The sequence below is a fragment of the Pezoporus flaviventris genome, unplaced genomic scaffold (genome assembly GCF_033815535.1).
Source record: "Pezoporus flaviventris isolate CSIRO_AGI_PZ_B2104156 unplaced genomic scaffold, CSIRO_AGI_Pfla_v1 ptg000015l, whole genome shotgun sequence".
Classification (NCBI taxonomy): domain Eukaryota; kingdom Metazoa; phylum Chordata; class Aves; order Psittaciformes; family Psittacidae; genus Pezoporus; species Pezoporus flaviventris.
Genome location: NW_026892563.1, coordinates 17,925,906 through 17,950,533, shown reverse-complemented (window position 1 = coordinate 17,950,533; position 24,628 = coordinate 17,925,906). Strand labels below are relative to the sequence as shown.

The 24,628-nt window shown below is 38.8% G+C and overlaps 1 protein-coding gene across 3 annotated transcripts; it reads left to right on the top strand.

Annotated features, from left to right (window-relative positions):
• The first annotated feature begins 1,879 nt into the window (after positions 1 to 1,879).
• IFNAR1 (interferon alpha and beta receptor subunit 1) lies at positions 1,880 to 24,225 on the top strand. Of its 3 annotated transcripts, none has more exons than XM_061453624.1 (11): positions 1,880 to 1,961; positions 10,545 to 10,665; positions 12,101 to 12,294; positions 12,974 to 13,131; positions 14,271 to 14,418; positions 15,331 to 15,445; positions 16,269 to 16,471; positions 17,570 to 17,724; positions 18,554 to 18,707; positions 21,117 to 21,244; positions 22,704 to 24,225. In XM_061453624.1, the coding sequence occupies exons 1-11, from the start codon at positions 1,910 to 1,912 to the stop codon at positions 22,929 to 22,931; spliced, it is 1,656 nt and encodes a 551-aa protein (XP_061309608.1). In that variant the 5' UTR covers positions 1,880 to 1,909; the 3' UTR covers positions 22,932 to 24,225. The 3 variants fall into 3 exon arrangements, with proteins under 3 accessions (XP_061309608.1, XP_061309607.1, XP_061309609.1); XM_061453623.1 differs by having other exon boundaries at positions 21,090 to 21,244; XM_061453625.1 differs by lacking the exon at positions 21,117 to 21,244 and having other exon boundaries at positions 22,704 to 22,866.
• The last annotated feature ends 403 nt before the right edge of the window (positions 24,226 to 24,628 follow it).

Here is a 24,628-nt window from a genome sequence, read left to right as displayed (position 1 = left end):
AAAGATGAGGTTTTTAGTCATAAAACCAGAACTTCTGCCTGCAAAAAAGCGAGATGGGTCCAAGCCCCACTTCAGGAACTGCAGCATGCATGCTACATTCAATACTTCACTGCAGTATTCATTCAACCGGACTGCACCACAACACAAATTTTCCCCAGACGCGTGCCCTATTGAACGAGAGGAATTACATTCCCTCTCCATGACTCAATGCATCTTGTGGTTTCCCGATTTTTAATTTTATTTTTGATTAAGCTGGATGGGGCATTTTTTTGTGACCTGTGTGAATGGGCTCTATCGACATTTATAGAATCATAGAATAGCTAGGGTTGGAAAGTGCCTTAAGATCATCTAGTTCCAATCCCCCGCTGTAGGCAGGGCCACCTTCCACTACACCAGGTTGCTCAAAGCCCTGTCCAGCCTGGCCTTGAATGCTTCCAGGAATGGAGCATTACAAACTCCTTGGGCAACCCATTCCAGTGCCTCAACCACCCTCACAGTAAAGAATTTCTTCCTTATATCTAACCTGAACGTCTCCTGTTTTAGTTTGAACCCATTACTCCCTGTCGTAACACTACAGTCCCTGATGAAGAGTCCCTCTCTGGCATCCTTGTAGGCCCCCTTCAGACACTGGAAGATTGCTATGAGGTCTCCCTGCAGCCTTCTCCAGGCTCAACAGCCCAAATTTTCTAAGCCCAGGTTTTCTTTTCCACAGGTTGGGATGAAGTAACAGTGACCAGAAAAGGGCAGAACAACGGGTGGAAACACAAGCGCTGTTAAGACAGCACATCAGAGCTGCCCGATCACTAACCCCCATCCCGGAGGGCAGAGGTCCTGTTAGCCTTGCATGAACCAGGACACCAAGCATCTCCGCTGCCAACAGCGGGCCGCCTGCTCACACCGACCGCAGCATTAGCTTACATTTCTTAGCGCACACCCAGCAGCGCGGACGCTGCTGGGCGCAGGTAAGAAAGCGGAGCTGTGCTCTGAAGCAGATAAAGCAGCCCTCCGAGGAACGCTCTTCCCCACCCGCCGGGAGGCACGGGGCAGCTCGGCACTGCCCGCGCTGCCCACAGACCAGGTGATCGGCCTCTCCGCTGATGCTCCGGCTTCAACCGGCCGCAAGGAACAGGTCCCCATGCTGGGCGAGCTGCACCAGCCTCATAGCAGTGAAGTGCTGGAGCGGGTCCAGAGAGCTAGTGAAGATTCTGGAGCACAAGTGTGATGAAGAGCAACTGTGGGAACTTGCGGGGGCTTAGTCTGGAGAAGAGAAGGCTCAGAGGGGACCTTATCGCTCCCTACAGCTACCTGAGAGGAGGTTGTAGTGAGGTGGGTGTTGGTCTGTTCTCCCAAGTAACAACTAGTAAGGCAAAAAAAAGGTAATGGCCCCAAGCTGCACCAGGGTAGGTTTAGACTGGATATTAGGAAAAAATTCTTCACAGAGAGGGTGCTCGGGCATTGGAACAGTCTGTGCAGGGAAGTGGTGGAATCACCGTCCCTGTAAACGTTCACAAACCGTGCAGATGAGGCCCTCACTGGCATGGTTTAGTGATGGACTTGGCAGTGCTGCGGTAACGGTTGGACTTCATCTTGAAGTTCTTTTCCAACCAAGCTGATTCTGTGATTCCGGGTAGGCGGCAGAACCTGGGAACATGCGCAACTGCCGCAGCTCTCCGCGCCCGCGGAGCACCCAGCCTCCCTTCCTCTCCTCAAGCGTGTCCCATTGCCGCCACCGGACAGTAAAAGCCTGAAGGCGCACCAATGCCCCGACATCGGCCGCTCCTCACCCCACGGAACCTGCTGCTGCCGCGCCTGCCCGGCCTCCACCCCTTCCCGCGCATGCGCAGCCGCCCCAGGCTTCCGGTAACGGGTGCGGGCACCCTTAGCGCTGAGGAGTAGATGGGTGTGGGTCATGGCGGCGTTTCTGTCCTGGTTCGTGGTCGCGCTGCCTCTGTGCTGGGCAGGTGGGTCCCGGTGAGCGGGCATGGCACCCGGATGGCATCTGGGGTTGTTGTCCTACCCGTTCTCAGAGGGTGGGGTGTCACCGGCACCCATTCGCGAAGACGTGCCGCTGCGGGCGGTTCTGCTGCGCTGGGAGAGGGAACGTGGTCCCGGAGCCCGTTGCGGGGGGGTGCAAAGGCCTGCAGGCTTTGGGGTCTGGGTAGTGTGCCTGTCTGCCTCGGTAAGTGGGGCTAGGTTTGTGTCGAGGGCCTGGGGTTCAATTCCAGAGTTCAGTAGCTGTCTGCGTCTCGTCTGCCTTCATCTGGCTCCGTCTCTTCAGGCTTAACTTGCTATCTGTGAGCCGTAGCGGCTGTAGCTTGAGTGGGGGACAAACAGGTTTTGAGTTTTATTGATTTGCTTTTGCTTTGGGTCCAGTGGGGGTCCGCAGGGATGGTCGGGGATCTAGAGCATCTCTTATGAGGAGAGATTGTGGGAGCTGTGCCTGTTTGGTCTTGAGAAGACTGAGAGGGGATCACATTAATGCATGTAAATATCAAAAAGGTGGGTGCTAGGAGGATGGTGCCAGACTCTTTCCAGTGGTGCCCAGCGACAGGGTGAGGAGCAGTGGCCATAGACTAAAACGCAAGAAGTTTTATCTCAGCATGAGGAAGAGCTTCTTTCCATTGAGGGTGGCAGAGCACAGGAGCAGGCTGCCCAGGGGGGCTGTGGAGTCTCTCTCTGGAGACACTCAAAACACGCCTGGATGCATTCTTATGTAACCTGCTGTAGGTGCCCCTGCGTTGGCAGGAGGGTTGAACTGGATGATTTCCACAGGTCCCTTCCAACCCTGATGATTCCGTGGTTGAAAGGCATCTCAGTCTAACCTGGCAGAGCCTGAAGTATAAATGAGGAAATCAGAGTAGTAAAATTTCAGGGCAAGGATTTTTTTCCTCGCAAGATGGTAATATGTGCCTCTTCTTCCTTAGGCAGGAAGAAAGAACTATTGAACAAAACCTTTCTCAAGGGGGAAGTGTTGTGTAGCCTGGATGAGCTGGGCTTAAGTAAATTATCTTCCTGCATACTTAGAGGATATTGTGACATGCAAGAGAGAGTATATGTGTTAAGCTAGTTTGAGTAATGGAAATATCATAGCTGTGGGCTAATGTGTGCATGCTGCTTCTGATGCCACCTAAACTCTTGATTTCTGTAGAAGAGTGTATTATTCTAATTCAGTGCACCCAAAAGAAGACTAGAGAGAGGCTGTTTTCAGTGGTCTGCACTTTGCATTCATGATAGCGTACAGAGAAGCAGCAATGGAACCTCTTTTCTCTCTTTGTTTTCTTTCAGCCATTTGGTTTGTAGGTGAATTGTTTGTGCATCAGCCCCAGATTTCATCCCCAGACTGGAAGCATGTGATACATGCAGCTACTTTGATCAACCCGCACATGTTATATCAAATGACTAGCATGCCACATACTAAGTTTAAAATTGGAAGTAACTACTCTGCTACAGTGACCTCTTGACTTCTACCTTGTGAAAACCAGCAGTTCTTTGCTGCGCCTGTAGAAAAGTTCTTGCAGTAAGAGTTCTGCCTGGTTCTTTAGAGCCCCTGTCTGCTCACAGAACCAACAGCAGTCTAGTTGTTCTGGTGTGTGTTTGGCTGTGGCATTCTGATTTTTTTTTTTTTTCCCTTCTCTTTTAATGTCACATGTAACAGGCTTCCTTTTCTTCCTATGCGGAAAGGTTGACTTTAAGTATGAGGCAGAACCAATGGAAACTTTGTGTGATAATCATTGAGCCATTATGTAGTCGATGGGATTTCCCCTTTGCCTTCTCCTGAAGGAGTATACTTTTGTCTGGCTAAGTGATGCTGAATGTTTGAAAGTGTTTTGAAAGTGATGCTTCTGTCTGGTTCTTGTGATGCTGAATGTTTTTTTGCTATTCTATAATGTTATTATTTTTAACCATCTTTTATTAAAAATATTACTTAAAACGCTATAAATTGTGATCTTTATTAGAACAGTTCTGTATTTATTTGAGTTCATTAAAATTTGCCAGGGGAAGGAAGATAGGCAATCATGCTAAAAGCTTTTCTTTAACCTCTTCTTTTCATAAAGTCTTATCTCTTAGTGTTGTCCTGAACACCAAAGTGTCGTTATGCTTTAAGTGAAGAAACATTAATTCAGTTTAAATTTCTGGCTTTTAAAAATTGATAAAATAAGCCAGGAAGATGTCACGATTTTTTGGTATTGCTTTGCATATCTGGTTTCTAGCTAAATAACAAATTTTTTTCCGGTAATTAAGCTTTACTGAGTTTACTCCTTCATTCCTGGATGGTTGTTCACTGGGATATAAGAAAACTAATTAGAGAAGAACACACAAAACACTGAAAATAAGGAGTATTATGTAAAAGGATGGTTGGGTGTATTGTCTATGCATGTCTGTAGTACTGAGAGCAAATATCATACTAAATGAGTTTCTGCTATACTAAAGTAAAAGGCTGTTCAGATAGAGGAGCTCCAGTTGCATGTATTTTGGTTTAGTATTGCTTTTGAATCTATGTTGTGTATTAATATCTTAAGCATATTGGAAAAGATAGTTTATGTATGATTTTTTTCCCAGCTCATCAAATTTTTTTAACAGCTCACTGTCAAGAGGGAAGGATGTATCAATTGGGTTCTGCTAGTAATACGCATGATAGAACAGTGTAAGCTTATTAAATCCAGGTATAACTAAATGGGAGGAAGGAGCTCACAATGGCTTTGAAAAGCAGACGTAGGATTGAGAAGTATCCCAACAAACTGGAGAAATACTCTAGGAAAAAGTATGCTAGTAGTGGAAAAGGACATGTTGGGGCCTTTTAGAGAGTATGACAAAGGATGGTCTAAATATCAGTTCAAGGGAGAGGGGAAGATGCAATGTTACAATGCCTTGTAATTTATGTGTAGGAGTTTAAGTGCAATACTGTATAAACACTCAAAATATTGGGGCACAGCAGTGCTAATTAGAATGAAGATGTTGTGTCATGTGTTTTATAAACTATGTTTCTGTTTATTAATCTCAGCTGGAGTATTGTAATTTTCTGAAGCATGCTTTTTAAAGCAAGTTCAACCATTTGGAGAGAATGCAAAAGAGAACAATAAAAGTTATTCAGAAAACTAGAAAATTTGCCTTGAAAACTAAAAGAACTGTTGCTGCCATTCAGTTTTTATTGTTAGTCATGGTTAACATAGTTTTCAAGTATGACTGACTTAACGAATAATACGCTTTAATATCCATTGACAAAGTTACATGGGCTAAATGTGCTTAGGGGAGATGTAGGCTTGACTCTGGGCTTTGCAGTATGTAAACTCGTGGACTATGAACAGCAGCTAAGCAAGTGTCCTTGCTGTAAGGAAACTTGGATCTGTTCTGCAAAGATTCAGACCTCCAGTAGAATCTATTAGGAAATCTGTTTTGGGAGTTATTTGCTTTTGATTTACAGAAAGATTTCTCTAATCTCCAGTGGTAAGGATAGCAAAATATTTCAGGTCAGACACCTGTGAAAAATAGATTATTTGGTGGTGAAAACCATAGGGCATCTTTATGCAAACATCTGTTGTGTATGTAGAATTGGCCACCTGCTTGCTTCAGTGTGAAGTACAGGTGACCTTACAAGGTTTCTTACAGCTTAGTTTCTGTGCTTCAAATATATGAATGGGTGATTATTAAGTGTTAAAATTTATAGAATCACAGAATGGTTTGGGTTGGAAGGGATCTTAAAGCTCATCTAATTCCAACCCTGCTGCCATGGGCAGGGACACCTTCCACTAGACCAGGTTGCTCAAAGCGCTGTTCGACCTGGCCGGGGATGGGATATCCACAGCTCCTCGGGGCAGTGTGTGCCAGTGCCTCACCACCCTCATAGTGAAGAGCTTCTTCATAATAGCTAATGTAAATCAAATGGAATTGATTATCATTTAACTTTTAACAAATTTCAACCAAAGACATTCCTCGGAGTATAAAAATTACAGCTGTCTCTCTGATTAGATCCCTCTTTCTACCTGCAACAGGAGATGAACAGATGAAAGAGCATAATTGTGACCTGGAAACCTCAATAAATAGGTATTTGAATAAGATATTTGATTTTGTGGTAAAGATAGTTTGATTGTCAGTCAGGACTGGGAGCCCCTTCTGAAGCAATCATCTGGTTTCCTTACCAGGGCAAGGAGGAAAGTATCTCATCAAGCTTGAGATAGGTCTACAAAGAGTGCTGGGGGGGGGTGGGGGTGGGGGGGGTGGGTGTCCAGTCCAGTGATCATCTACAGCAGTGGTTAGGTACGAATGAAAAATCAAGTATATAGTGACACTTCACAACATAGTGTTATGGCAGTCTGTAGTGTTGAGACTTTGTATTTCACTCTTGAGTTCATAAGCCTGGTAAGGGTTGAGCGTTCAGAGGGTCCTGAGGGAAGGAATTCCACAGGTTGACTAAGTATCCAGTAAGGCAACAGTTCAGTTGTTTGCTTAGAGCAGAGTGGTGCTTGATTTGATGCTTCCAGCTTAGTGCTAAGACAACAGCAAACAATCTTTGGCTGCTTGCGTTCTTCATGCCACTCACTAGGCGTCTGTAGATCTATCACAGCTGCCCTTCCATCTCATTTTCAGGCTGAAGAATCATATTCTTACTCCTCCTAGGACCGAAGTTGTTCCATATCTTGGGTTGTCCTTGTCACCCTTCTCACTCTTGTTCTGTTCTATAACAAGAGTGGGCACTCTAGAGCTGCATGCAGTGTTGGGAAATAAGTCTAAAATGAATTTATATAATGACGTTAAGCTTTATATTTTACTCCCATAATTCCGTATGAGTTTTTAACTTTCTTCCTTTTTGACCATTGCTGTGCACTGACTGTAAGTGCTCTCACACTTGTACATTGTTGTTGACCATAACACTGAACATTTTGAGAATTTCCTGAATTGTAATTGGTACCAGTTACTTTTAACCCTGTAGTGGATTTTAAGTTAATTTTACAGGTGATATCTCTGAATAATATGTTTCTGTTTATTAAAGTAAAGGTAGTTGTGTGCCACTGAAAACAGCTCTTAATACCTTGTTTCAGCAGTTTGTAAGGAGGATTAAAAAAGGGTAAATGTCAAGTTGGAGCCCAGCTTTGTTCAGAATTGCATGAGGAAGTTCTCCGAGAAGAAGGCAATCAGACCCAAGGCTTGCAACAGTCATCTTTTGGGCCTGTGACCAAAGCTGTTCTGGAATAAATCCCTTTAGTTCTCCGTGTGTACTCCTACTGCAGGGCTGGAATACTGTATCTTCTTCCAAATGTTAGAATCCAGACCTGTTTTTTTACAATACTGTTTGTATCCAGGGAGAGGATATGATTATTTCCCGTGGTATTTACCAGCTTTAACAAAAGCTGGCCTTACTTAAACATTAGTTGGATGTCTTACATAAGCATGCTTTGTGTAGCTTGGCAAGAAAGTATACCTTGTTAGAGCATGAGTCTTGAAACCGTTTTGTTTCTGCTTCCAGGCTTCCTTTTTCCTATTTGACCTCAAATGAAAAATATTTATTGTAAAGCTTTATGCTGTGTATAAGGTAAGGATTTGAAAACGTGGAAGAGCTCCTTTGGGAGTGCAGTGAATATTTTATTTCCTAACAAGACAGACAAAAATAATAGTCTTAAGATACAGTAGCATTTTTTTTTTCTATGTTGGAGCTCTGTAGGTGCATTGTTGTTCTCAGCTAATGCTACGTGTTATCTAACGCTATGTTTTTATGGTTTACTCTGAGGTTTTATGTTGTTCAAGGTAAAGAATGTACATTGGGAATCTCTTGTTGTAAAGACTTCTAGAAGTTTAGTACTGCTGTGGCACGTTTTTAAACCTGGTATGTGTGCTACTAGAGAATTCAGGAAACCAGATCTTACTTTTGGTCTGCTCTAGGAGGCTATTCAAATGTCAGAGGTTGAATCACATTCCAAAAAGATGGTTTGAAACAGGTTTTTCATCATACTGTTAAGTAAGATAAATAAACAGATTGAGTGTATAAATTATATTTTTTAAGTCTCTGCAAATACATGAATACACATAGTTACAGGGAGAAGCACTACCCTGCCCTTTAGATGTCAATGATGTCAATCTGTTGATGTTTCTTTACAACTGAAATTGAAGGTGGTAATGCTGTATCACGACACTTAAATAATCTTCCACTGGCTCATGAAGCAATTAGTCTTGCTAAGCAAGATTATAACGTTCAATCTCTCAATTCCTGTAGGTGGTGATATTTTTCAGACAAATCTGGTGGCTCTGACAGGCTTATACTTTCTATGGCAATAGCAGAATTGTGGGGGGGGGGTGTGCTTTAAATTATGATTATTATTATAATTATTATTATTAAAAGCCAGTGGAACTTTTTTCTTCCAGACTTTTTGATTCTTAATGCAAACATTCTCAAAGTGAAAATAATGTTTTCCCATGAAGTGAGCATTTCCTCTGTGAAGAGCTATAAATATTCAAAACTGCTGGTTTTTTGGAAAAATCTGAACTAGCTGCCTATGTTATCATAAGCTTTTTGGCTGAACTGTAGCCATCTGTTAGATAAATATCTGAAAAAAATAGTTGCTTGCTTACTTATTTTCTGATGATCAAATGTAGTTTGGCTCTCTCTGGGCTTTCAGCTTAGAGGAGTAACAAATTAATGCATTGTGGAAGAAACTCCTGTAGTGGGATCCACAGGGTTTTATTGAATTACTTTTCTTTCACGTTTTGTGCTTTCAGGAGTCATTTACAAAAGTCTGTGCATACCACTTCAACTCCAAGACTTCAAAAAGGTCTTGGAGACTTCAGTTTATAGATCACTTTTCCATATACCTTTCCTTTTCATAAAGAGAACTTGGTCATCATGTAAAATATGAAACAGTTTTTGCAAGGAAGGGCCAGTGTGAAAATCAAATTCAAGATAACCCATTAGATGTGCAAACAGACTTTGGTTGCCCAGGAGAAATAGGATTATTTATTCTGATTTCTTCCTAATATAATCAAAAAACAGTTTCAGAAACATGGTCACTAACGTATGTTTTTAGAAGTTGTAGCCATTGGGAGGTGATTAATAATAGTGTGACACATAACTGGTTAAAAATAGAGAGTCAAGCCAGAGATGTCCATGGTGATTTGATTTTTTAAAAATTATTTTGTTGAATTTATTATTTTTTCCCCTGATGTGTTAGAAGATTAAAGTGCATTCTTAGAAGACAGAGGTATTTGCTGGCTAGATTGTACATAGCCTGGGTTGTCAGCAGTACCTGGTATAGGGTAGCAGGCAGAAGGATTTAGATGAAGCTTAAGTTTTGTAAATCTGGATATTGTTGGTTGGTGGTTTGGGTATAATTTTAGTGGCTTCTGCCTGAGGTTTCTTCAGTTCACACGTATTCCCTGTGCCTTCACACTGTTTACCTTTGCTCTGTAAACCACAGCCTGGTTTAGTTTCTCGTAAAGAAAACTTCCAGTCCAGACTTTCAGCCCTGATTAGAACTTTCTTGCCTCACTGCTTTGAAGCAGTGCCATATACTGCTCTGAAGTAATTCAAAATAAAGTACCTTAGAAATAGCTGGATAAGCTTCAGTTTCTGTAAGAACTGAAAACTGTTCTGTAAGAACAGTTTCTGTAAAAACTTCTGCCACAGCATTGTTAGCCTCATTTGGCCTTTGATACTTGAATTGTATCTCGAACGGGACACCTAGGATTCTGCATATCTCAAAGTTAATGGTAAAAGAGTCTTCTTTAGGAAGTGGAATATAAGGCAATTATGAGGCAGTTGGGGGTTTTAAAGTATTTTTGAATGGTGGAAAATAGAGGAGAGAGCAAGCTCTCCAGCAGATGATTCTAGCATACATGCTTCCCTCCTGTTGGCAAGCTGCCAGTTAAGCTTTCTCTTGTCATGGGCTGGTTCTTCCCTTGATGTTATGGACATTCTTATATGTGTCTTGAGACTTAGCACCTGCCCTCCGTAAGTCCATAAGCACTGCTCTTTGTGTAAAAGAAAACCCAGGATTACTCTGAACAAGATACAAGATCTGCCATGCGATGAAGTATTGCATGAGGGGTTTATGCTCAATACATTTAATTTATGGGAGTAACACGTGACATAAAACAAGTCTGCTGCGTTCAGTCTGTTTTGCAACTGTGAAATGACAGTGTTAGGTCAATCCCGAGCAGTGTGCAGCTGAGATCCAGATGTTGGATCTAACTAATAAAATATGAGCTTAAAGGCATTTCAGACTGCTTGTAATCAAGAGAACGCAGGCCTTGAATGTTACAACTGTACAGACCTTTTTTAAAGGAGTTTGGAGAGAAAGATTTTAAGCACAGAGGAAGGAGCTGTGTAGTCAAACAAGGAGAGGAGCTACCTGATGCACCTCTGATAATACATATCTTGAGTATATACCTCCCGAGCTATATATTGAAGTGTCATTTGAGTAGTGTGGTGTTTTCTTAACTCTTACGTTTTTTGTTATCTCACTGTAAAACTACTTTTTTAACAGAAGTTATTCTTGGGAGTCACGTACAAAGTATTTATCACAATCTTTATATACCTTTATGTTACTTTCTTGTAGGCCAAACTAATCTGAGGAGTCCGGAGGATGTTCAGGTCTATGTTGTAAATACAAATTTCACTCTAAGTTGGAACTACACTGGGAATGATACCAATGTGACATTTTCAGCAGAATACAGGTGGTAAATAGTAATTTTATTCTAAGCCAGCAATGTCTGACACATATTTGTGTAGAACAGCATATTAATTAATTACTATACTTCTCAATACTGTCACATAAAACTCCTGGAGATGGTTTGAAATCCAGAAAGTAGAGGCTGGGAAGACCAAGTCTTGAAGTGGAATCCAAGCATTGTCCTTCATTTCTCTAATTCATATTGAAAATTAGACTGTTCACCAATTGTGACGTGTTATAAATGCAGGACACCCCTAGTAGTAATGCTTAACAATCAAGTGGTTCTTTGAGAAGATTAACCTGTGCACTAAGAAATGCAGTATTTAGATTTATTTATTCTCTGGTGATTTGGATTTGGTTTAGTTTTTTGGTTTTCTTGGGGGTGGGGGGCATGACATTGTGTGTGTTTGTTTTGCTTTTAAATTAAGGTACATTGTGGCCACACACACAGATTTTGAGAGAATTTTCAGTGTAGTTTTTGGGTAATTTGTCACTGTTTATGAATCTAGATTTCTTGTCTGCAAATTTTAATCACCAGATGTGAAACCATATTCTTAAATGTTTCCTTGGTTTTACACATTTGGTACTTTTTTAATATTTATATTTTTCTGACAAGAAACTAACAAACACACAACGTTCTTTATTTTAGGATTGCCTAGTGTATAATTTTAGGTTTATTTATAAAGAAAAAGCCAACACCAAACACTTCCTCATCTTCAATGTGTAGATGAAAGAGCTGCTTTGAAAACAGTTTTATTTTGTCTAAAAGATAAAATAGGCATTGAGGATAAACAATTACTATTTCAAGTCTGTGCCTCTTTTCTGGTCAGGCTGTATTTAATCTCTGTATGAAATGTCTCTTTCTTAAATAAGGTGTGTATGTTTGTTAACCCACAAGAAAAATAGCTTCTATAAAGCTACTTATTCCAACACTTAGTGCTGAACTCCCTTTTTCTCCTTTCTTTTTTTTCCTTCGAATCTACATTCTTTGCTGATGTCAGAATTTGGATGTATTTTTGCTGCTTTTATGCTCTTTTAAGCACATCTTGCCATCAAGACTTTTAAATTTCTTCTGACAAATTATAAAATCCTTGGCAGCCTAGGATTGTGTACTAAGGATATAATTGGATTTTGACCATTCTTTGTTGTTTTCTGGTACCATGTGTTTATGTGGTAAATAAAGCAAGCTGGTGTCAGACTTTTCAGAGTGACAGTTAACTTTTGGCAATAAGGTTAACTTAATACATTAGTAGATTCAATTAATTAAAATTGCAATATGAATTCCAGGGTAACTAAGTAGATAAGATTGATTGCATTGGTGTTGGTGATAAAACAGCTTTAAACGGTGTGACATTTACTAGCATTAAGAAGAATAGGAAAAAGAATCTCAAGACTTAAATTGCATCTTAGTTTCATTTTGGGGTGTGTTTTCTTTCTTACAGGTTTGAAAATACTGAGACAAATGGAACAGAGTGGAAGGGGTTGCCTGGGTGTCAAAATGTTACTTGCACAGAATGTGACTTTTCCTCAGCAATAACTGAATACTATGATACGTATCATGTGCGTATAAGGGCTGAAAGAAGGGAAGAAGTGTCTCCATGGTCTAGCACTTTTGAAATGATTCCATATTTTATAGGTATGAGCTCCGTATATACTGTAACATTAAATGTTCTTCAGGACATTAATGTGGAAAAAATCTGTATGGGTTCCATTGCTCATTACAACAGGAGCTGGTGGTTTTCTCAATCTTAACATAATTTAAGGTGTTTGCAGGTCATGGAGTGTTATGATTCTCTCCTTCCAGAAAGGGGAAAACATTGTAAGTGATGTTTTTTCCTGACAATTTTCTGTCAGTCTGTATTTTTCTAGAATTCAGAAAAATCCTTTTTGACATTGGGCTTTTCTGGAAGTTTTCTTCTAACCTTGTGACTTTTCAGTAGTCACAGTATAGTATGCTGCTGAAGCCTTCCCTCAACATTGGATTGATTTCTTTGAGCTAGGTTTCTTGCCTTGCATGTTTGAGAAAAACTTATGCTGATTTTCTAAAAACCATTTAATAAGTAACACTGCATTTTGACTCCATTGCTTTTAGAACCAGGTAGCAGTGCATGGTTGTTAGAATAGATTTCTATTAGGTACTGACTGAGATTCATGAAAACTAAGATCCTATAGGCAGTTACTGTGATCTTGTTGCTGTCTTAGAATAGTTAAAAATAAGATACTATAGGCAATTAGTATGGGTTTATGAATGTAAATTACTTTTTTTTATTTTTTTCAAGTAATTATGCTTGACTTTTTTCTTTTAATATTTGCAGCTCAGATCGGACCCCCAGGAATAGTGTTGCAGTCCATGAATGGAGTTATAAAAATTAAGGTTTCTCCTCCAGAAGAAAATCAGGTCCGAAAAATGTGGATAACCCCTCTAGATTTTAAATATAAAGTAGTTCTCTGGGAAAATTCATCAAATTCAGAGGTATGATCACTTATTTTATTATAACTTTTTAAACTTAACATAACTGTCAGGGATGCACTTTAATTGTTTCATGCTCTAAAATAGAGTGGTTTAATTAGGTAACTGTGTATAACTGTTATGCAGCCTAAAAATTGGGAGAGGGTATTTGCTTTTTTGGTTTTGTTTTTACTGGAGGATTGCCTTAGATATTTTGTAAGAAGAGTCTCTATTTCTATGAACCCGATTTCCAATGCATGAGGAAGAAGCTGAAACTATCTCAGATGTGTTGGATCAGGAGCCACCCTCAGCCAGCAGGAACAGGGAGGGAAAGAGTTCAAGGCAGTGGGAAGAAGCATTTACAGTAAGGCAAAGATATAGGAGAGAAGTAAGAGGCTAACTTGATCTTACCGAGACCATACAGCTTGACTAAAGCTGTCAGTATACTGTTCTGTGTCATTAACTAAGGTCTCTGTTTCTACACTGTAGGTTGGGGTTTTTTAGGGATTCTTTTGCAGTCTTGAATTTGTGAACTAGTTTCCAAGCCGTAATGTGCATCTCATACAGCAACTCCAGTTATTCTGTAAAGACCAAAGTAGAAGCAGTCTTTCTTTTCCCTTATTCTTTTAGGGGAATGGGTGCCAGCTAGATTAGGGCAGGAACTAAAGAGTATCTATGTTCCTTTTGAAGACCTAGTTATAATTACACATCAAAGTGTGTGGGGAGGAAGCTTTAATTTAAGTACAAGCTGTGTACAAAGGTTAGTCACTGGAAAGTCAGGTAAACTGAAAGCAGAGAGGTAGCGAGAGAGGGAAGGGGAAGTTTTTGCTCAATTAATTGAAAGATGGAAGTGTACTATTTCTCTTCTGACTGTATGCCTGAATCTGTGTGGTGAGTAATGCATTATGTAGAGCGGTGCCACAATCCCTCCACACTTTCATGTGTTTAAAGGAGCATGATGTATTCCTTCCTTTCAGTCACGTGGCTAAGTTGGGACTTCCCTTTAGCATTTATTCAGCTTGCATATTGTCCTCAATTCCCTATTTTAGCACTTTCAAGGCATAATATATAAATGGGCTGAAACCTGGAGAAGGGATAAAAAAAGTACTGCTCATAAGGAAGAACAGTTCTCTTCAAACGCTGTTTGCAATTGTTTCTTACAGTTCAGAAGTCAAAGTATTTTTCCTACTGACACAATTGATGATCTTGCACCAGACACTACCTATTGTTTGAAAGTTCAAGCAACTCTTCCTTTGGAACTGCAGGAAGGTTTATTCAGTCCCATTCATTGTATAAAAACAACCCGTAAAGGTACAGAGTAAAATCATCTTATCTTAAAATGATTACTTAAACTGTTGCAAAGTAAATTGTTCTAAAGCAATAGAAATAGGCAGAAGTACTACATTCTTATTCATTTTGGTATAACAGCAGTCTTGACAGTGATGTAAATTTTCTATTTTAAATCAATATAAAATATGTCACCTATCAATATTAGCCTTAGTAGTACAAAAAAGATTTTGCTCTGAGGCAGATTCTATCCATTAATTTGTATTGCAAAAGCTACTTGCTGTATTTTGGAAAATTGAATATTTGGATTTGTGACTGAATCAGGAGGAAAGGGATGTGTATGTAGGCAAAACAAAAGCTTTTTGTATACTTGGCAGTAAGTGAATGCATATGAAGTTGTGCTAACCTTAAAGTAATATTGTTTTTTATGTAGGCCTTGGTGAATTTATTATTACCGATTTTGAAGAATGGCTTAGTGGCAGTTTGCTACCAGTTGCTTGTTTTGCAGGTCTAAATTCTTTTGTGTGTGCTTCAGCTGGGAGTTTAAGTATTTCTAAATGTTTGTTTCAGGAAAAAAATTACTGTCAGAATGTCAAAAGTCAAACTTTAGATTGAATGGATGGTACATCAACATTACTTCATGTTTATACATGTGTATTTTACATGTTTTTCTCATCAAGTTATTGCTGAACCAGGTTGTTTCTACTAATCTCAAGTTTCTTAATTTTTCTGAATTAAGTAATTTTTGTTTTTACTAAGGGCTTAATATGCTGTATATTATATCACTGACTTTGGTTTGCCATCTTTATAATGAATGAAAACAGACTTTTTTTAAGTATTGGACCATTTACATGAGAAATACCCATTCAGTGAGAAATTGTTGTACATAATATAAAACTTTCCAGTAATTGTATGTTTCCTTTTTATTTTGAGCAGTGAATGACCTACTCTGTGCAACAAATCTGAGGATTCTTGCTTTGAATATGGAATTTCATCTACATTGGACTAATCAGTATAAACAACATGTGAGCTACAACGTACAGTATCTCATGTGAGTTAAAGATTTTCCATATCTCTGTTTAAAGAGGCTTTGTCGTACTAAATGCCATCCATTGTATTTTGCAAATAGTTACTAGAAGTTAAAGTGAAATACTTACAAAAAGTAGCTCTTCATTGTTACATTGGGGTACCTCATCTGGACAGTGTGGCTTTTGAAAGGATTGCATGTAACATCATATTCTAGAATTTCAGGGTACTAGGCTTCTTTAAGAGTGTAAATACCAGATGGAATGGGCTACTAAATACATATTAAGTTGTAAAAGATGTTTCCATTGCTTCATTAGAAATTAGATGAGTAGAAGTGGGTAAAAATGCAGGTATTCAAGGTTTCAATTGTCAACATGTTTGATTACTTCTGGTCAGATCCCAGCATGGAAAAAAAACCATCACATACATAAAACTGTATCTTACTATCCAGTTGTCGCACAAATATTGTGGTCAGCACCTAAATGAAGCAGAGAGAAACCTCTATCATTCTTTCAGAATTCCTTTGTCATGACAGAAAAATATTCAATGTAATGGAACTATATGAAAACTTACTTGGATTTTAAAAATTTATAAAACTGATACATAATCCTTCTATTGAGGCTTGGTAAAGCACTAATTCATGTTTCCTGATCCAGTTAACTTCATTGTTTCAGTTATAAATGAAAAAATGATATTCCAAATATGAGAAATTTCTAAGAGGCCCATTCTTCCAAAATTAAAACCCCCCTAAGTAACTAACACAAGTCAGCATGCTCTTCCTCCCCCCCCCCCCTTTTACCCTGAGTTCAAAGGCCTCATGTCAAAAACTATTAAAATATCTCTTGCAGTGGGTATCTGAAGAAACTTCATGATGATTACTCAGTGAAGTGGCTCAATGTACACGGGTGTGAAAACATCACTGATAAACAATGCAACTTTTCGTCTATCATCACTACTACTTATGGATCTTATTACCTCCGTGTGCAGGCCATAAATGAATATAATAGATCATGTTTGTCTAATGAAGTAAAAGTAGATCCTCTGATAGCAAGTAAGCAACGTGTTTTCTTAAATTTACATTTCTCCACAAACTTGTACTTAATGCTGTTCTTTGCAAAAAGAAACTTGCTAGATTAGTGAAACTGAATACACAGTTCCTCTACAGAAACTGTTGTGAATCCTGACCTCATCGAGTTAAACAGGAGTTTTTTCCATTGTCTTCTCCATTCAGCACAGCCAGTATTTCACTGTATTTAGAATATCATTTCCTTTACAAAACTGAACCATAAAACTGCCTTTATGTGGCATTTTATAATCTCACTGTGTACGACATTAATCACTGTGTGTGTTTGTACTAGAAATATCCCTAGTCTGACTTTTTCCATTCACAGGGAGCACATCTTTATCTCAGAAAAGTGATGCCAAAGTCAAATAGTTTCAGAATCTACTGCCTTTATTTTCTTGTGCATCATCTCTCATCTCCTCCTTCTCTCTACCACTGCACAGTGCACCCTGAATTTTGTGCTGATGCAATGTTACATTCACATACAACCCTGAAGAGCTTCATGGAAAAGCAGTCTTAAAAGATAGTGACTTCTAAGTCAAAGATACACTTTCCAGAATGAAATTACAGTAATTTTTATCGTTGTTGTACTTTCTGATTTTTGTGAGAAATGTGACCTTACTAAAAGATTTGACTTCAAGTCAGTCATAAATGTCAAGAAATGTTTATCTCCAAAGTCTTAGTAATTAGATTATTCTTCAGTAACATAACAGACCCTAGGTAAGTAATGCATCAAGAGAAAACTGTCATGCTTCTCACTTTTCAACTATAACTGTGAAAGAGGGTATATATGAAAAAGAGGGTCCATATCCTGATGAGCTGTTTCACTTTGGCAGGCACAGAATTGATCCTATGGCCTGTGTATTTCATGTCACTGAAACTTGCAGAAGCAATATATGAATGTGGAAAGAGAAAATAACTGAAATATTTCTCAGGACTTGAGATTCTGAATAAAGCTATTAGTCAAGTTAGACTTTGAAATACACGTTCTTAAAAATGGACACATTTAATTTACAGTATGTTATGCATTTATTATTTTTATTATTATTATTTCAGTCTTATTTTTTTTTCTTAAAACATCTTAAGATGAAATTGGCCCTCCTGGTGTAAAGCTGGACATCAGTAATGCTTTGCTCCATATCCAGATTTCTCCTCCAGGAGGATCTGAGAGTGAAGTCATGAGGGACCATTATGACTTGTCTTACCGGGTTCTATATTGGATGAATTCATCAAATAATGAGGTATGAACTAGTTCAGTACTTAAAACAGTAGATAAAATTTGTTATGACTTAAATACGGAGTTTGAGCTCTCCTTAAGAAGCTTATTTTCAAAAGAGGCACGTATATGGTTTATCAGTCATGCAATTGATTTATTTTGCTTTGCTGAAAGATTCTTTTAAAAATCTGGTCAAGATGACTTTTATCACAAAGTAATTGAGATTTTAATCTTCTTCCATTGATGTGGCTAAAGTGTAATGATTTGCAGAATTGCACTGAGTTTTGTACAAACTGCTCAATAGCTCACTTTAGTATGGAAGTTGTAGGGTTCTTGTGCACTGTCTTTGTTACCATATGACTCTGTGCGCTGTCTGAATTAAATGTAGCTTCCAGGCTCTCAAATTCTTCTTTGTGTATTTGTAGTTTAGCTATATGATACATATGTATCATAAAACAATGAAGGCTTGCATGCTTTTAACTCATGTTTTAATGGATCTTTCCATATTCTTTAAATGCTACTTACAGTAAAATATTTTACAGTAATCGGTAAATGTGTATGTGTAAATGCATGGAAGAAGAAAACAAACTGCAACAGGAAAAGGTTTTGCTTTGCAAAAGTTGCTTTACACCACTTTGAACTGTAAAATTTCAGTATGGTGAAAGCAGTTGGTTTTTGCCAATAAGTGTTTCCTGAATGTGTTTGCTTAGGAGAGAGTTGTGTGGTTTCTTTTATTTAAGCCAAGCACAGAGCAGTGTCTGACCATACAGAATTACTTCTTCAGCAGAGGCCAAAATTCTAATCTATTTGGGTGACTCTTGCGTGTTATTCTTTCATTTTTTTTTCCTTTTCAGGAGGAAATCAAAGTGAAAGAGATAAAACAGACAATAGGGTCAATCTCTGATCTAAGACCCTCGACTTTGTACTGTGTAAAAGTACAGGCATTTTCAGAAGCTTATAACAAAAGCAGTCATTTCAGCAAAGAGGAATGCATCAAAACACCTGGAGGTAGGAAGAGTGTGGGAATTGTTACACCTCTGGAAGGAAAATTGTTAACCCTTTATAGGCTTTTGCAAGTCTCACTAGTTAAAAAACATTTGCAGCATGAATTGATGGCCTCACAGAGTTGGCACCTAGTTGGGCAGAGATGAAAAATGTCAGTCTTGTTACTTTGCTGCTCTGTGTTCTCTCCTACAGCTAAACTGCTGCTGTTCTGACCTGATCACAATTACATTTTGGTTATTCTAGAACACAACTCAGTTTAGAAATTATCTCAGGTTAATAACTGTAATGATTATGAATTACAATGTACAATGCCTTATTAATAGACAGGCTTTAATTTCCAGTGCTTTCAAGATATTTTAGGAGGATGCAAGCAATCACTAAATGCTGTTTTAAGGAGTACTTTTTTTTGGTCTTAATTCTGCTGTGAATTAATTGTATTCAAAAAAACTCCTGTGCTAAAGTGTGAAGAGACAAATCATCAGGCTTGTTATAACTGAAAACTTGCCTTTTGCAAAACAAGAATACATTTGTAGATGGATTATACTCAGAATGTAAGAGGCAGTTATCTGTTGAATTTAATTTGGCCAGTTATCTTGTATTAGCAGCTGTAATGCTGGAAACATTACTAAATACCCAAACTGCCTTAAAGCTGAGAAAATGTAATAATAGTAATGCTACTTTCTCATATCTTAAGCTTTTAGGATTCATTTATATTGTAGTCCTCACTGCTTTGTCTTTATCAAGCCTAAGAAGAAATAGAAGTTACTTTTTTACCTTCATAAGATAATTTATGTATTTTACTAGTCGGCCACTAGTTTTCCCTCTGTCCTTCTATATAGATATCTATCTATATCATATTACAATAATGAGGCTATTTAAGGTCAAGCGGTACATCCCAAGACTCAGTATTGAGAGACAGCCCTGTACTTCTTGTACATTCTTGTATCCCAGTGAGGAAATCTTTAATTCTTTGATCATTTGTACTAACTGGAAATAGAGATAAAAAGACCTGATTTTCTCAGCTTGTTTATTTGTAAAGTGTTTCCTGGTATGTATTGGTTTAAGTATGTTCAAACTCTCTTCAGTTTGTTTGTTAAAGAGATAGTGCCAGAGAATATGTTGTAAAGCAGAAGGGTGGAAAGGAGGAGGAAGCTTGCAAAACTCTTGCAACTTAAGCACTGAATAGCTCATGAATGTACAGATAAAAGATTTCTTTGACTACAATATTTTGCTATCAAAAGCTGGATTCTGTCATGTAAACTCCTTCTACCATAACGTCTCACCTTTAAGTCCTGGAATTGAGCCTAGCTTATTACAAGGTTTTCCATATTTCCTGGGTTAAAACAGGAATGCAGGACTATAGACTCACAGACTGGTTTGGGTTGGAACGGACCTTAAAGCTCATCTAGTTCCAACCCCTGCCAGGGGCAGGGGCACCTTCTACTAGACTAGGCTGCTTGAGGCGCCCCATCCAGCCCGGCCTTGAACATTCCAGGGATGGGGCAGCCACAACTTCTCTGGGCAGCCTGTTCCAGTACCTCACCACCCTCTTCATAAAGAATTTCTTGCTTATGTCCAATCTAAACCTACTCTCCTTCAGTTTAAAACCATTGCCCTTTGTCCCATCACTACAGCCCCTCATAAAACGTCTCTCTCCATCTTTCTTATAAGCCCCTTTTAAATGTTGAAAGGCCACAATAAGGCTTTCCTGCAGCTTTCTCTTCTCAAGGCTGAATAACCCCAACTCTCTTGGCCTTTCTTGCTAGGAGAGGTGTTACAACCCTCTGACCAATTCTGTGGCCCTCCTTTGGACCTGCTTTAACAGGTCTGTGTCTGTCCTATGCTGGGGTCCCCAGAGATGGATGCAGTATTCCAGGTGGGGTCTCACAGAGTGGAATAGATGGTGAGAATCGCCTCCCCATCACTTGTTTTCATTCAGCCCAGGACACAGGTGTCTTTCAGGGCTGCAAGCACACATTGCCAGGTCAGGTCCAATTTTTCATTTACCAATACCCCCAAGTCCTTGTGCCTTGGAGTTAAACCCTGCATGCACGCAATAGCACAATAGATACACATGCAGCAAGTGCTTCATGGTAGCTATGTGCAGCCTTTTTGTCCTGCTGTCGAGTAGTGAAATATAACTGGGAATAACTGGATGATCCTGTTTGGAAATGCCTGTGTTCTTACAAAGAATGAGTATTTTGTGCTGTTTTTTTAATAACTTTCAGATATTGGAATGGCATCATTTGTGTAATGATCATCATGGCTGGTTATAATACTGTGGAAATGCGAAGTGTACTGTAGCTGATTTGGAAATAATGTGTTCTGTAATGTTTGTAGTTCAAGAATACCTAGGCTGAACGTGTTTTACTAACTTTTTTTTAGATAAAATTTTGCCTCTGGTCATTTTAGCAACGTTTGTAATTGCCCTGATTGCTGTCTTCCTTGTGGCTGTGCCTTTTGGTTTTGCCCTGTATCAAGCCTACAGTAAAATCAGATATGTGTTCTTTCCATCATGCCAACCTCCTTTGAATATAGAGGTAAGATGAGATGTATTTTTCTTATTCGTTAAGCAGATGTATTTTTAGAAAAATGCATGCAAAATATTATTCAGAAGTGTTTAGCTGTTATCCTGTGGTCTTAGGGTATGCCAAGATTAATTATAGAAGTTTTAAGAGAGTGCAGATATGGAAAAAATGGGTACTGTTGATTTCTAGAATTCTGTGATTAGCAAATATTTTAAGTTCTATGGTTTTATTTCTATCTGTGCAAAAGAGATACACTCATGCCGGAGTGTGTGCATGTCTACCCAGTGTGATACTATGCTTTTGCCCTGCTGAGACCAGAAATGCTTTCCAGTTGTGTTACCTGGAAGAGCATGCTGTAGCTTTTTTGCCAGCCTTTAATGCTCAGAGGAGGTGAAAATGCAAGCCCAGTCTTTAGAGGAAATTTTAGTGTAGCAGGCAGCAAATATTTCTACAGTGTCCTGACCTACCAGCCTGCCTGGTCTCTAAAAAGGCAGGTGTTGTCCAATTCCCAGCTGAGCTTGGCACAGGTAGTACTTGGTAGGGATCCTGTTCTGAAATGGACAGGGCAACATGTAAGTATTGGTGTATTTTGAAATGCTTTTCACTGTGTTTTTCTCTGTGAGTCTCCAAACACTGATGTTGAGCACTGTATTACCTTCCTACATAGGTCATCATGCCATCATCTCACTGAAGCTCCTAGGATAGGCAGCATACGAAGCTTTCTGAATAAAGTGGTAATTTAAAACCAGTCTTGTAGTTTACAAGGGCAAATCTGAATTTAAGTTATTTGTAAGGCAGCATTTTAGCTGGTTTGTTTAGTAGAATGGTAACATAATTAATGCGTTACTGGTAAACATAATAACTGCAGTGCATATTTGGAAACTTTTGTGATGGGTTCGATATAAATGACCACTTCAAAGAATAGATTTAAAGCACATAGGATAGGCAGGAGTGCACTGTTGAGAGCTTTATAAGGCTTGCAGCAGCTTACTTCCTCTTCTTTGTTTCAAACTTTGCTTTATAACTGATGATTTGTAGACTTTACAAGCATACACCTCATTCCCATGCTACCATATGATCTTTGAAAATTGTCTAAATTAGGGTTTTTCTTTAGGTCTTCTGTGGCCTCATAAGTCTATAGTCAATAAAGTACCACAATTATATAGATGATTGACAGCTACAGGCATAGTGGAAGATTAATGGTAGTCATTCTTTAGTGTTCGATTTTACGAATGCAACTAAACTTCGCCCTAACTTTGAGTTTGTGAACTTAAGGAAACAAATGGTATTATAGGATCATAGAATAGTTAGGGTTGGAAAGGACCTTAAGATCATCTAGTTCCGTAGAAAACCTCATGATGCTGCTGAACATGATAAACCAGATTTGTACAGCTGCGGTGTTAAGCAGAATCATTATTTAGGTATTACGCATGAATGTTCATCTCTTTTTTTTCTGCTTCTTTTTTTGCAGGGTTTTGGAGGACAGCTTTTTAGCAGTCCTTATTTGTTAACTGCAGAAGAACCAATAGAAAATTGTTCTATAATTGAGACTATCATCACAGAAGAAGTAAATCAAATTGTTCTCAAAGATTACAAATCTTCTAAACAGAGAAGTCGAGACTCAGGAAATTACTCTAATGATGACAATACTTCAGGAAGCAAAGTATCAGAAGAAATGTTAGAAAAGGAAACAGTATAACATCTAAGACAATAAAAGCCATAATGGGACTGGCAGCATAATAAACATGTAAAAACTTTTAACTGTGACAGTAGCAGCTTAAGGAGAACAGTGTCACTTTGGGATCCTTGTCTTCAGGTTTCCAAATCTGCACTTTGTTAGTGGAAAGTTACATGCCCTCTCTGCTGCAAGATAACTGAAGTTCCATTACAGCACAGTTGATTCCTCATACCTTACAGCATTTTGACTGAGTCTTCATCATGTGAGAAAAAGAATACTGTCTGCGTAAAGAGGAGCAGATCTGCACACTTTATATATTTGAACCTGGTAACCTCAGCAAAAGTGTACTCTGTTCCACGAGAAGAATTTCTGAAAATCCTAAAGTTTTGTTTTAAATGCCAGTGTGTACTGTGACAGAAGCCTTAAATTCCAGTATTGAATCTTATGATGTTTACACAGGCAGAAGGGAATAGACGCCTGATACAATTTTAGGAACTTTTCTGACATTCTCTTCCAGCCCCCTCAGGGGCAGTGCTTTTTGGTTCAGCTGGTCCAGAACAAGAGATGCAAAGAGCTCAACAGTAGCCTCAGTGAGGTAGCTGCTCTGAGCCTACTTGTAGAATTCCTTGTGCCCACTGGCATGTTCACATATCTGTGTCACTGTGTCAGGGTGCTCTTTTCCCCTCTCCATACTCACCCTATGGGAAAAGGCAGGTAGGAGGTTCACTTCATTTCACTCTGAAATTTTCCTTTATGGTAAAAGTTCTTTGTAAATAGAGGTTGGGTCAAACAGATTTTCACTGCATTTAGGATGAAAAATAAGCAGAAACTAAAATGACAAAAGCATGTTAAGAGGTCTTGTTTTTTTTTTTTTTTTTTCTGTTTTATGCATCTAATTGAACTGTATTTAGAAGTGTGAATCCTTTTTTTAAAAGGAGGAAACTTCCTTCTGTAATTAGAAGGACCAAAGCTGAGTTTAGAAAATGCCTTTTTCTAAGGTGAGGAGCTTTTCCAGCTTAGTCTCATTTTGCCAGCAGACTTTCCTTTGGAAAAAATGTAAGATCTGCTGCAGTAATGTTTCAGTTTTCATACCACTTTCTTCTGAAGTAATTTTTAAAAGTAGCTTGTTTTGTATGAAGAAATTGATTTAGAGTAAACCAGTTTTGAGCTTCATGTGGGCTATTGTTTATTGTAACAAACTGTTGGTATTTATATATGTCGGGTTTTTAATTTTGAAGATGTGATCTAATTTTATAAATTGTATGTCCCTGTGTTCATTGAAGAACGTAATACATTTTGCACATTTACTTCATTATCCGTTTCTTGGTTCTGTGTATTTTTGACATAGTGACGTTGATGCTACACTGTGGATATTTGGGAAGTTTCCCATAAGCCTTCAGTTATTTTTCCTTCCTAAAAAACCCAATGTGAAGAATATCATATATAAATTTAACTGGGGCTTATGTTGAGAGTGTTGCATGATTTAGGCAAAAAAGTGCTAATTCATTTTCTGAATCGGGGCTTAAAACAAGAATTCTGAACATGAGCATTCCAGTCATTGTGGTCTTTGGTAAACAGCTTCTGTCCATGGATTCTTGTGGGATACTTAAAGGAAAGATGGTATGAAGTTGTCTGTATTTGTGTGGTCTCTTCAGCATGATCTGAGTTTGCAACTTGTTGATGCAACTGTACCTCTTAGTGATGTATGCTGTAGCTGG

What these genes read in the sequence shown, in the direction of transcription:
- IFNAR1 (XM_061453623.1), top strand. Translation starts at nt 1,910, where the DNA reads ATGGCGGCGTTTCTGTCCTGGTTCGTGGTCGCGCTGCCTCTGTGCTGG. An exon ending in AATGATTCCATATTTTATAG is followed by an intron (nt 12,295 to 12,973) that starts GTATGAGCTCCG and finishes TAATATTTGCAG; the next exon opens with CTCAGATCGGACCCCCAGGA. An exon ending in AAAATTCATCAAATTCAGAG is followed by an intron (nt 13,132 to 14,270) that starts GTATGATCACTT and finishes TGTTTCTTACAG; the next exon opens with TTCAGAAGTCAAAGTATTTT.